The 13937-nt window shown below is 41.6% G+C and overlaps 1 protein-coding gene across 6 annotated transcripts in view; it reads right to left on the reverse strand.

Annotated features, from left to right (window-relative positions):
* Positions 1–194: 194 nt before the first annotated feature.
* LOC128757045 (cyclin-dependent kinase 17) overlaps positions 195–13937 on the reverse strand; it is a 28007-nt gene continuing 14264 nt past the window's right edge. For 5 of the 6 annotated variants that reach the window (XM_053862050.1, XM_053862052.1, XM_053862047.1 and 2 more), the window contains 16 exons: positions 13728–13872; positions 12281–12445; positions 8548–8681; positions 6371–6496; positions 6074–6130; positions 5888–6002; positions 5657–5751; positions 5491–5553; positions 5273–5396; positions 5075–5195; positions 4442–4539; positions 4262–4367; positions 4126–4168; positions 3552–3642; positions 3400–3477; positions 195–2429 (listed from right to left, as the gene is read on the reverse strand). In XM_053862050.1, the coding sequence (XP_053718025.1) occupies positions 2389–2429; positions 3400–3477; positions 3552–3642; positions 4126–4168; positions 4262–4367; positions 4442–4539; positions 5075–5195; positions 5273–5396; positions 5491–5553; positions 5657–5751; positions 5888–6002; positions 6074–6130; positions 6371–6496; positions 8548–8681; positions 12281–12445; positions 13728–13854 (1584 nt within the window). In that variant the 5' untranslated portion in view covers positions 13855–13872 and the 3' untranslated portion in view covers positions 195–2388. The remainder of the gene's footprint in view (positions 2430–3399; positions 3478–3551; positions 3643–4125; positions 4169–4261; positions 4368–4441; positions 4540–5074; positions 5196–5272; positions 5397–5490; positions 5554–5656; positions 5752–5887; positions 6003–6073; positions 6131–6370; positions 6497–8547; positions 8682–12280; positions 12446–13727; positions 13873–13937) is intronic. The other variant, XM_053862048.1, reaches the window with a different exon arrangement.

Consider the following 13937-nt stretch of genomic DNA (forward strand, 5'->3'; position numbering starts at 1 on the left):
GCCCGGGAAAAGGACTGAGCTAGTGGGCTCCATAACAGAACTAGTTTCTCCTTCATTGAGCAAAACATGAAGCTTGGTCACACAGGAACTTCAGGATCCCAACTTCCGGTGCTTCCATGTCGGTTACATCACAGACACATCAGTATCACATCAGTTATACTTCCCTTCATGACAGAAAGAGACGAGCAAAGCCATCCTTTATGAAACATTAAATTTACTTCCGATGGTTATGAGAAATAAATAATTCCAGTAAAAAGAAGAACACACACTAATTGTTCACGGGCAGATCAGTGTTTCCAAGGTTGTTCACGACACAGCAGGCCTTTCATGCATCAGGCAAACACACACCTCCATACGCACATATTTACACTCTCAGACACATGGGGTCGCTCAGACGTTCCAAACGTGACACTTCTCACAATGATAAATAATAAACAGTTGTAGAAATCTGCGTCCATGCATGTAACGACTGCTGATGTTAATAACATTATTAGCGACACAATGCTGCATCTCCACATGTACTTACAGCTTCAGAAACCATGGAGGTTCCGATATTGACAATTTTTAAGAGCAAAGAAAATATATCCAGAAGTGTGCTGCATCCACTCCAGAAATAAAACCTGAGCCGAAGAGAACTTTCTGCTATTTAATTGTAAACTGGTTAGTGTCAAACACAAAAAAGTAAGAAAAACACAGTTTTTGTATATTATTTTCAGCTATCAGGTTTAATTTACCAATCGAAAATAAATTCATTCGATTTTTTTTTAAGTTTTAAATAAAAAAATAATAATTGGGAGACACAATGTTCTTAAAGAGACCTCATATTTTCCATTATTTCAAGAATCTTCCAAACTCAAGTCGGGAGACGAAGCAGACTTTGTTTCTCGAGTCCATGCGGTACACTTCATGGATGCAACATCTTACAAGTAGGTACATATTTTACTCCATAGACGAGTGCATCACAGGAAATCTACCATTAATATAATGACTTGTCCTGTCAAAACCATCGCGTTTACATTAGCAACAACGTCTCATATTAACAGGTAACATTCAGTCAAAGGCATTTACAAAGTGCAACACAACACTGCCCCTTTTGGAATGCAGCTGTTACTGCACCTTCTCTTTCAGTGAACTGCACGGCTGGACTTGAAAGAAACTGCAGGTGAGCCCAAGCTGCAGCTCAAGTATTTCACTGTTCTGCTACGACGACGGTGCAAATCTGACTCCCTGCCTGAACTGCTGAATGTTGAATATTGGACCAGAAAAACAAAAACCTGACACCGTGTCCATAAATAAAACACTTGATCCCTGCTGCTGGAATATCTGATGTCACAGGAATCATACGTTTTCACATTGCTACTACGAAAAGAACAATAGACATTAAAAAAAAAAACCCTCTTCAAGTGATTGGAGGAGTTTGCTTCAGTAAACATGCGGTAAAATGGTGAGCCGTCTATTTTACTGCCAGAGAGAGGAGCAGTCCCCGGGTTTTAGCTTTTGGAACGTGCTTCTCCTCACTCTCTGAAAACACTAGGACACTGTGGACAGGTCCTGACCTAATACTGTTGAGGGTAAAAACTTGTGAAGCTAAGGTCCCTGCTGCAAAAACGTATTAAAGCGGGCTGTGTGCTTCTTCTCGAGTCGCTTGAGGTGGAACGTGGAAGTCTGTCTGACACAGTTTGGAATGAAACTGCCGGGATTCTCGAAGTCAGTGCTCCTCAACCTGGAAACGTTCAGTCACGGAAGACAAATATTCACATTCATCCACTCATCTTCAACCGCTGGGCTGTTGGTCACTTGTTTCTGCTCGCCCAGTGAGCTTGTAAAATCTCTACAAGGAAGGAGGAAAAGCAGAGGCTCTACTGCAAGCGTCTGTCTGGAGGGTGACACCAAAACCACTGTTAGCTTCTTGTGTCTACGATTGAGTTCTCTCAGAGTGGAATGACCTGTACGAGTTTGCCTTCTGACTCACAACTGCTCCCAAACACATATATATATATATTTTACATCTGAAGAAGCATCTGATCACTAAACAGGACACCAGAACTTGGATCACAGCGTCATCAGAACTTAAATAAAGCCTCAATGAAAGGAGCAAGAGCAACCGTCTGGACATCTACTTGTGCATGGTGCCTTGCATTCACACGTACGCACACACACAGTGTGTTAAATACAGTAGTACTTTAGCAGCAGATCCCTGCTCTCTACCTCCCACCAAAATAAATAAAGACAGTCCCAGGTTCCACCCACAGTCACTGGCTCAGAGCGTGTGTGCATGTTAATGTGTGTGACAGTAAAGTTCGGATGGGTCGCCTCTGGGTTGGGATGGGGGTGTGTTCATGCGAGAGAACTTGGTCCAGGTGGAGTGGAGGGGTTGAAGAAGGAGCACTAGAAGAGCATGCTCTGCCTGCGGTTCATCTTGCCGTTTCCTGGGGGGAATGAATAGGACAAGCGTTGTCAATGTTGTCACTCATAATAATGGCTTTCTTTCACACAATGGCTACCTTCATACTGCGGGCCTTAACGCTCAATTCGGATTCTTTAGAGAAATACAGTTTTTTTGCGAGGGTGTTCTCATCTCTAATGAAACGCAACTTGTACGTTTTTAACTTTTCTGCATCCACAATTGTGGACACAATGACGTCACATCTGAAGATCTCTAAAGATCTGCTGATTTTGGAGTTGCTGTCCACTGGAGCCATCACATGCACTACATATTAGGAACGACATAGGAACAATTTGTGTCACTGCTTCACTGACACAGAGTCCATTCATAACTTCATAGCAAAAAAAAAACTTTTGTGAACGTTTGTGAGAGACTGCCCTTTTATTCCCCCCTTTGCTTGTTGATGACGTGTAGGTCGGATGAACGCGACCTGAAACATATCAGATTTAGATCAACTTACGATCAAGACCGGGTTGGATTTGGAAAAAAAAAAAAGGAATTGCACTGAATTGACCTGCAGTGTGAATATAGCCAAACAGTGTTGTGATTCTGGGCAGCAACACACACAAAACCCAGCACTAGTTGAGGTCTGGATGACCCAGCATTTAAAGGCTTCAGAACGAAAAGGTGCCTGGAAAAGCAGGGGCATCACACAGACGAACAATGATACCAACTTTGGGGTGGAAAAAATAACAAATAAGACAAGGGATGCTTATAAAATACTCTATTTTGGGAAGCTAGCGTACGAGTTTTTTCTGAAAAAGGGACCTGCCACACTTTCATACTCCAATGAATGTCAAGGTCATATCCAGGCTTGCCAATGCTGAAATGCTGAATTTACTCGAATAATGTGAAAATATATAAATAAATAAATACATATATATTTATTTATATACTGTATTTCTTGGATGCGTATGACAACAACAAACCCCAGATGGGGTGACTAGTCTCACCTAAGTCTGGGTAGGTCGAGTTCCTGTAGCCCGGGTCTCTCTGCAGCTGGACCTCCTTCAACGTAAATATTGATGCACCTGAAACACAGATGAGCATCAGTCTCCAGGAGAGGTGACGGACAGGGGCTTTGATCAATTGTGCATGAGCTCACTCTCTGGAAGTGTGTGGACTCTTATGCCAAGCTGCCTGAAGTAGCACTGCTTCATCGCCTCCTCAGCCGAGATCCTCTTCTTCGATTCGTACTGGGGAGATAAAAATAATTTTGTGGTGTATTAATAGATGGATAAAGGAACATGTTTGAGGACAGTGAGACAGCAAGTCATTTGGGAGTGACTAGAAAGGACAAGATCAAAAATAACTGGAACAGCTCATCTGGAGAAGTGAGGAGACAATGTTTTGCAGGTCAGACTGAGTTGGTTCGGACAGGTAGAGACGAGAGACAAGAGGCGTATGTTGGGTGAAGAACGTTGGAGATGGGGACACCAAGAAAAATAACAGGAGTACACTGATGTGGTTGACAGGTGTGACGAGTGAGGATGATCCAAGTGAAGGTGGAGGAGGCAGACATGCTGCGGCGCCTCTTGACTGAATATTAGGAAGACCAGACTTTTTTTTCTCATAAAAAAGAATTATAAATTCAAAGTATGATCAATCTATTGTTCATCTGAACAACATGTCAGTCACAACTGTCATCACTAATGGAAAGAAGACCAAAGAACGCTCACTCTGAGAAACGACAGCAGCAGCTCGATGCCTTCACTGTCCAGCCTGAAGGGACAAAATAAGAGCAGGCAATGAACCCACTGCACCAACTGAAGCAGCTTAGAAGACAGATGGTCTGTTTTCACACAGCTACAGCACCTGGGAGCGTGATTGATGAAGGGCTGGGGCTTGTATTTGGGGAAGTTGTAGGACTTGAACTCATCTATGGAGGAGATCCCAGGCCACTTCTCCTCCGTAGGTGTACCTGCCAGTCACATAGTACAGCGTTAGGCCGCAAACATTCAACATGAAGAGGGGATCCACTTAACCACCACTCACCCAGTAACCTGAAGATGAGGTGGAGCTCATCCTCCACTGTGGACCCAGGGAACAGTGGCCGACCTGCAGCCATCTCATAGAATATACAGCCAACTCCCCTGCAAGGAGATGGACGATATTTATATACTCATACACGTTTATGTCTACCTTCTCAAATGTTTGTTATAACCCTAAAAATAGAGCAAACATTGGTTACTCTTTAGATTGGGTAACACATAATAACCGTAAATAAACCAATAAACTGCTTACTCTGAATAATCATTAATTATGGTGTTGTTTAAAGTGAACTTTTGGTGACCATTCCAGGATAAAATACAGTCAGGCTTAACAAGATGACAGTATTTAATAATGATAAATTACTGGCTAATATAATATATGAATTGCTTCTGTGTAAATATATATTTTGTTCCCAAAACACATCATGTCATTTTTTTCTCAATTTGTTGGAACTACTGCTTTCATGCAAGCCCAGCTGCAAGTATGAAGCCTGATGCAGTTTCCACATTAAACAAGTAGACAGCAGACACCTATAACCTCAATCTGACCCACATTTGTGGACGTGTTTCTAACACAGATTAAAGTATGTACAGTTTGAATACTGCACTGCAAATTCAGTTGTCGTCATGACCGTACCACATGTCGATTTGCGTGGAGTACTCAGAGGACCCCAGCAGAACATCAGGGGGCCGGTACCACAGTGTCACCACCTCGTTGGAGTAGGTCTTGGTGGGGACGGATTTGGCTCGAGCTAAACCTGCACACCACACAAATGGGTTCTTCATGAGACAGGCACAAAGACCAACCTTCTTATTTTAGGTGCTAATGAATTACCAAAATCTGCCAGTTTGAGCTCCCCTCTCTCATTAATAAGCAGGTTCTGGGGCTTCAGGTCTCTGTGGAGGACCTTCCTCTTGTGACAGTAGGCCAGGCCTCGCAGGATCTGAAACAGGAAGATCTGGAGACAAAAATGGTTAAGTTAACATTAGATGAGTCCATTTTACCCAGAAGAGCAGCAAAACAAATCAGTGGAGTTCAGTGGATGTTCTCACCTTCACATTGTGCATACTCATGATGTTCCCACAGTCGTCCATGTACTGTTTCAGATCTTTGTCCTGCAAGAAAATGCAGCAGTTATAGAGCAAAACAATGGATATTGCTCATCACTCAGCATGAAAATAGGATTGTGAAAGATGTGAACAGAGCTTAAGTACTTACCAGATACTCAAAAACGAGTGTGAGGCTCTTGTCTGTGTGGACAATGTCATGTAACGTGACAATGTTTGCATGTTTGAGGTCCTTTAGTAACGACACTGCACAAACACACAGACAGACAGCACATCAGAATCACACGCTCAACAACTCATATTTACATTAATAGACCAACTAACTAATAAACCCGACTGTGGTTTAACCAAGATAAGGGTGTCGATTGGTTTCATGTATCACCTTCTCGAATGGCAGTACACGGGGCTCCCTCTTCATGCTCCAGCCGAATCTCCTTCAACGCCACCAGGTTGTCAGTTAACTTACTGCGTCCTTTAAATACTGTAGCATAGGTTCCCTGCAAGAGTGCCCAGTGTTGAGAAGAAACTTCAACTCAGCTTATTCAACATGACATGAAGTTCATCGTACCTCTCCCAGCTTGTCAAGTTTGATGTATGTCTCCAGCTTCCCAAAACCAATCTCAGACTAAGGCAGAGGAAAACACAGATAAGCATCAGAGGACGTTTAAAGTCTGGAGAAAAAGTGACATTTGGATATTCTACTCAAAAGGAATAAAACAAAAGCCTGCTGGTGAAAGGGAATCCAGAGGGACTCCATCCCAGGTTCACCTCTGAGACCAGTCGCCATGGCAACGGACAGAGAGCCTAGAAGACTGGATCCCTTCACAGCAATAAGAGTAACACGCACAGACACACACATACTGACCAGTGATGCTCGACGGGAGCGGCGACTGAGAGGCTGGTCGAAGGGTGGGCTGGTCAGCTGCAGCTTCTCCAAGTAGCCATCAGGAATTCGTATGTCAGCAGGCAGTGACAAACGCTTGTTGAGGTCCTGAAATGTGCAGTCACAACAGTGAGTTAGTGTTACCACATGTACTGCCAATGTGACAGAAATAGCTTTTGTCTCTTCCCACGCAAGAGGGAAAGAAGCATCGCAGGTGGCTCTACAAGCTTTTGAGCTGCTGATTGGAGCCCAGACGAAAACTGGAAATAACGATAAGAAACATAAGTAATCCGAGACAATTGGTCAATTGCACTTCTATAAAATATATTTGTGGGACTGAATCTGTATCTTATTGTTGTCAATGATTCAGCATTTCTAATTTGGTATCAGAAGGAAGTCAATTGACAGTTGCAATAAAAAAAATAATGTTGCCTGACATGCTTGTAAATTTACTAAAAATACTCTTCACTTGTAGTGACGTTAGAGTTGATCACAGAAGAGCATCTGATGAGTGAGAGCAAGAACATTGCGGAGAACACCATTATTCAATAAAAAAAAAAAAATCAAATCATCATTTCTATTTCATTCTTTTTTTTCTAATTGGCAGCCAACTTTGTCTATCTGAAATTATCAGTATTTACAATTTGCTACTCTTATTTTATGCATTATTTTCATTAAAATGTCAACCATTTTCTTTTAAATAAAAATAACAACATAAACATATAAGAAATACAAACATGTTCGGTACACAATTTTATGGTCATAAGATGATTCTTTGTGCAAAAATGTATATTAGTCCCATGTGAATAATAGTTCATCATGAAGATTTGTATAATAGCTATTTAAGACAAGCAGGTAAATAAATAATGATTTTACTTACTTAAGACAAGTAAGTAAAATTATTTTTAATCTATAATTTCGAAAAACACCCGAATGTATAATTGTTTTGGACACTGAATGGGAAAACGTAATCTCACTTATTAATCAACCATTTATGTGATTAATGGGTTGACCTTAGATTAGAAACATGGAAAAATGTAAAAGATCATGAGGATACAAATAAAACTAAAAATGAAACACAATGTGGCAAACTTAAGACTGCAATGCTCCAAACGTTAGAAATCAATAGATGTGCCATGTATACAGTCTCCCAGCAGGGGGCAGGAGACCTACAGGTCGAGGCCTTCCCTTTGATGTAAACACAAACCCTAAAGGCACAGAAACTATTTTTATTGTTCACAAAGAGGCAAACCTCAGAGGACATCAATAAACACTGAACACAACCTTCGTAGCAACAGCGCTCTTGTTATGCTCTTCTTACTACAAAGAAAGTGTTTGTGCCGCTGCTTCTCTGCATCTTTCCTGGAGCTCACACTGAAATGAGTCCAGTAGTTACGCAACCCTGCTGTGAAATTAACACTCGCTGGGAGCCAAAATTCATACCCAAAGCACGATGTAATCATAACCAAGTAGGCAGAAAAAAAGCCTGAAGATCATGAGGAACCTTTTCTATTTCTGTGTGTCAGGTGAACACCATGGGAAATTGATTTTTGTGTACTTCAGCTTTTCAAAGCTTAATTGATCGGTCAGCTGAGTTGGGAACTTTCGACCATTCACAAAGGCCAGAGCAAATGCAGTGACTAGAAGTGTTTCCCAACACCCAGGGACATATATCTTTTGACGGCGGTGTAGCTTCTAGCTTCAAAAAGCTGTATCAAAAAGCCTTTTCGGTCATTATACCAGCAAAAGCAAAAAGAACCTGGATCACCTAAAAAGAACAAAGCACACAAGTTTGGCAGAGAGTACTATTCTTCCCCTCACGGCAGAATGTCTGAGTGGTTACATCACCGTAGTATCATGACACCCAGACACCGAAAAGCCATTAGCAGGCTAGGGAAGACCCCTACTATCAATCTGCTATCTCTAATCTCCCCTGAGAGTGATGGTGAGACGAGCAGGGGGTGAAGGGCAGAGCAGTCGCAGGGATTTCTTTCTTCCTTAAGTCTTCATTTGTAATCACAGTCCAGCACAGACTTTGCCAGGCTTCTGCTGCAACTCCGCAGCAACTTTAACTTTGAACGTCAGAACAGAACATGGGAAATGCTACTGCAAAGAGGCACACAGTGAGGGTGAATGTGAGCATGAACACAAGCACTCACCTCCATAGAGATGCGCCGGTGGACTCTGTTCCTGAGACAAACGCCGGTTGGAGACTGGACCTCATCTGAGGAGGTTCCCGAAGCCTGGTCGCTCTCCCCGTCTGAACCCATCTTCAGGTTTTCATGCACGATATCTGACGAAGGCATAAAAAACAATAACTTACAAGTAAATTATATTTCTGTAACAACTGAAAGGTCAGTTAGTTGAGCTGTAAGTGTCCAGAATTTCAATAAACTACTGGCTTATTCTGCGGTTTTAAGTGGTGCTAAAACAGATTTGGGTGATTTGGGCATTTTATTTATATTATAGCCCCTCCCCCTTGAACTAGAGTTCTACTGCTCATGAATCAGAGCCTGTGTGGTTCTCAGTGCAGTGCCATTCACCATTTTTGAGGCTCTCATGCTCTGCAGCTTCTGTTTCCAGTTTGGCCAGCAAAATGGGCCACATGGGACAGAACAGGAAGTAGCCAAAATGTTTATATACTGTACATTTATATTTATGTTATATGTTTATATTTAACAGCTTCCTTTCCCTGGCCATTATGATGGATTCAAGAGGGCTTTTTTTCTTTCTCTGGAGAACAGAAAGAGTGTCAAAAACCTCAGTTAGGGCTTCCTCATCAGGTGGAGCTCAAAAACATCACCTCGAGGGTCAGTTTAGGAGACTTTTGGGGGTGATTTTCTCAAAAATCCCCCACAATTCCCTTCTGAGCTAGCGTGTCCAACAAAGTTTAAATTGCCATTTTGCATGGGCTGAAGTTAGCTTTGCCCCAATGGCAGAGAGATGCATTAAAAATACCAAGAAGGCCGCACAAACACAAAACTTTGGCCTCAATTGACCTGTGAGCAAATTAAGGGCTCATAAAGAGAAGAGCAACTAGACTTTTTGTACTAATTCAGCCTTGAATCCTTTTTGGCTGGTAATAGAAGTACACTTTATTGACTTTCTCATACACATGACTACTTATGACTACTTTTTTTTAAATCCTAAGAGTAATTTATTTCTTACAGTTTTTTAAACTGCTTTAAACTGCTTTGCGGTAAATAAAACCCAGTAAGTGTCAGAGCAACATTTGTCTAATTTCCAACTGCATAGTCTGTATGTGAGATATGAGCTGTGAGAACATGCTGGGAAATATTATTGAGCCATCGGACACACATGGGATACATGTGATTTAGAGGAAAATAAAAGTACTATACTGATTGAGGTTTAGGTGCAGAGTGTCCATTGATTGGGGCAAATACCTTTTCACTTGTCAATTATAATTGATTTAATTCGTATTAAAAATAATCAATAATCAATACACAGTCTGTAGCCCCACTTGCTTCCCCACAATATTCCAACAGGTCACACCAAGAAACACTTCACAAACTTCTGCTACCCCGCCCTGACAGCATCCTTCACAAAATAATTAATTCCTGCCCCATTTTACTTCACTACTTTACGTCAAAGTATCGCTGAAGAAGAGCTTCAAAACATTTCTGCTCCTCCCTTTTCTGTCAATTGCTTCTTTCCTTTTAATGTTTCAGCACCACTTCAAACGACATAGTCTCTTTCATTTCCAATCTTGCATTCTCCGCAAGCATTTTATTTTCCCATGCAGTGGGTTTATTCTCTCAGAGCAATACAATTTATCCAACTCCAAAAGCCTTGAAATGAGCCTTTCCACTTTCCCTTTCAGGTGCCTTTCACCTCCATTATCTCCAGCCTCTCAGCCTCAGATCTCTAAAAATACCACAGGTTCACTCCAGAGGCTCTGTGACCTCCTCTGCAGCTGGTTAATAGTTCTCAAGATGATGATTCGCCAACATTTTTGCTGCTTTTTCTACAAGATCTTTAATTTGACCACTATATGAAATTCACATTCAATATTACAAGTTTTAAAGTTGACAGGTTTGGCTAAAACATGGTGTTTCAGCTATTTGTGTACTAAAGTGGATAGCCGCAAAACAAACAGCCAGCCCAATTGCAATAACATCAGCAGCAGACAACAGACCTGTTGACTCGTCTCATTGACTTTCTCACTGAGGTAACCCCTTTGAATGACTCACACAAGCGTCAGCAACTAGATTATTTTAATACACAGTAAAGTAAATTATCTTTCTTTGAATGTCGCCATGAGAACAGAAGACTTAGATGGCACTATATAGCTTATCCCACAGGTCATAGTAAATATCATGCTATATCACCACTATGAGTCCAACCTGAAGTCATTTTATAGGACAGAATCCCTTTCAAGCTATCCATCCCTCTTCTCTCTCACACATCTCCTGCCTGTGGTCATTAACCTATCTAATATATTCACTTTTTAAAGCATCAAATATGGGACATGGGTGTCCCACATAGCTGTCCTGTTTTAGACCTTCATGTAGGCCAGGGTCCAGTGAGAGCTCCAAAGGCCACCAGTGTTCTTAAGAAGCACACAATAAGCAGAGATGCCAGACAAAGTTGATGGTTCTGCATCACAAAAGATTCACAATATTTGCAGTTCAAAACATCACTCTTCCATATTCATACTTCTTTTATCACCAGTGGAATCCATTAATTGATTTTATTTCTTTCTAAAGACTTTCCTCCATCTGTTCACTTTGTGGATATATTTGTTCATCCATTTCTACATTTATAAAGTGAAATAATCCCCTCCCAATTTCATTTTTACGCAATGCACCGCTTCAGGATTGGAGTGGAACACACAGACAGGAAAATTTAACCTGGTGAAAAGCGATGGTGAATCCGAGGAAATTTCATAATAAAACACAATGTTTTGACGTTATTCGCATTTTACAGCGAGAGCAAAACCCATGTGTCTGTCCAGCGAGACTGCAGACGGTCAGATCAGCAGATTTATGACCCACTTGGTCTCTTTTATTTGATGATGTGCAGATCTGAGTTGGATTGCGTGGTGACGCAGTATGGGGCTAGCCCAGGGACAGCTTACTAAATAAAATATTAAAATATTGGCTGAAAAAACGAATACAGGCGTTGGAAAAAAAAAACTGGCTGAAAAAAAACCAATCAAGAAATATATTCTTATTTTTTTATTTTTAAGCCAGTAATTCTTTTAATGTCATTGTAAGCGGTCCCTGGTCTAGCCGCATAACGCCGTGAAGTTCAAATGCCAGGATCAGCTCAGAGATCGGCTTTTTTCACCAATGCCCGATCCCACTTTAAGAGGTTGGATCAGGTCAATACCAGGATTGGGATCAGTGCATCCCTACTAGATGCTTGATATCAATAATTGGTATGGAGACTTAACATGTCATTATTTAATTAACTCTTTTGGTTGCTTTCTCTCAATTTATTTTAGTCAGCCATGATTCGCTCTTAAGTCCAGATATAAATTCACAGACGTCTTTGTTCCTTTTTCATCCATACTGTCCTCATTCCATTTTCGTTTCATTTAATTCTAATGGTTTGATTAACAGAAACGTTTCAGTCCTTACTGTACTCTGATTCATATCTTGGCTGTTTCAGCTCAGACTCTAGTCCCTCCCTCAGTCTCACTCCCATGACTCAGTTGTCAAAGGAAACAGCATCATACGTGACGAGTGAGAACAGTCTTGCTGTGGGCGTAGCAAGACTCCAACTCACGGGAAAAGGACCTGGGTTAGCCTGGGAATCTTTGGGAGTGGGAAAGAGGATATTTCACAGCAACTGTGACACATTTCCTGTTCGTAGCCAGAAGCCATCTGCCTTCTCACTACTCACTACATGTGTGTGTGGGCATCTCACCTAGACGACTGCCATTGCGTGGCATTGACATGAAAGAGCCCAGCGAACCCCCGATGACGCTGTGAGGTCGTCGGAGCGGCGGCTTCTTGAAGGACCCAGTGTACTGGTGAAGGAATGAGTGCATGCTGTGGGAGGTCGGGGGACGGCCATTCCTCATGAAGGGCTCTGAAATACACAATTACAACAATATAATAAGAATAAAAAATATTTCCTTGGCTTGTGAGAACAGCTTGTACTGCATACACATTAATGGCTCAGTCTTCCAGTGGTGCCATAGCTAGTTCAACGGCATGCAATACCAATCCCACAAGTTTTATTAAACTTCAAAGAACTATTGTTATCGTGAGTGAGAGGTCACGGCTAGTTCTACCACCAGTATCACCACTACTTCCACCAAGTGCCAACTCGAGCTTTACCACGGGTGTGTGAAGGTAAATTGGGGGGTGAAATGATTTGAAGTCCCAGATACCCATGAGTAACTAGAAATTTGAACATGTATTTTTGCTTTTACTGGTTTCACCTCTAGCAACTAAACGGTCACCACAAATAAAAAGATTTCCCAGTTGAGGGAAGAAGAAGAAGGGGAATCTAATTCTCATCTAAACATAAAGCTGACAGCTCAATAGCAAAACAATGGTATCCATGAAAACAACCCATGAATTAATGAGCCAACTTCAATCCACTTCTGCGGTCCGACTTCAAGACCAGACTTGATTAATATTATGTTGTGACCGAAGTTCCCTCTTTGGAGAGTGTCTGTGAGGGATTTTCACACTCCTGCGCCTGTTACATAACGCCATGGAGCTTCTCATTTGAGTCGATTACACTTGTTGGTGACATCGCAGCAAGCTTCCACTTTCACATCAACTTCTCTGCTGCATTATTTAGAGACACAGAGGTTATCCAAGCGAGACAAAAACGTTAACATGCTGCAGATGGTGAAATGAAAAGAGCCTTCCTTTTAACCTCAAAGCCCATTAACTTCTGGAAGCCCTCCATTCACCCTCCTTTGACTTCAACACTAATCCACTGGGATTGTAGAGGACTCAGGACAATTTTGTCAGTCCTTTATAGACTTTACTTGTCTCTTTTGGGCTTAAGCTGCCTCAAAAGTACTTCCATGGGTCTTCACATCACTGTAAATCGGACAGTAAGCTCATGTGGAGTACTTCGGAGGCAAAGTCAAGGTTTGCCAATATATACTGTATGTATGTGTGTAATATATATATATATATATATATATATATATATATATATATATATATATATATATATATATATGGAGCAATGGGCTGTCCCTCGTAAACGGTAACTTGATCCCACGATAAAGAAGAGAATCAATGGCATCTCTTCATGTGAGTATCCTGTGGCAAACAATGTCATGAATCCTCAAGTCTATAGCAGGTTCTTTCTAGTCTTTGACCTCCCATATATAGCAAGCACTGACCGTTATCCTTAGCGCCATTGTCGTCCATGGTCATTTGCTCGGCCAGTTCAGACAGAGACTCGTCGATGGTCTGGCTGGGACGAAGCGTTAGCGACAGGCGCTTCTTAATTCTCTTCATCTTCTCCATGTCAGGGCAGAGCACGGCCTGTGAGACACAGAGATGGGTATTAACACATTTCACAGAGTTACTACAAAAGAAAAGGATATGTG

Source organism: Synchiropus splendidus, chromosome 4 (assembly GCF_027744825.2).
Source record: "Synchiropus splendidus isolate RoL2022-P1 chromosome 4, RoL_Sspl_1.0, whole genome shotgun sequence".
Lineage (NCBI taxonomy): Eukaryota > Metazoa > Chordata > Actinopteri > Syngnathiformes > Callionymidae > Synchiropus > Synchiropus splendidus.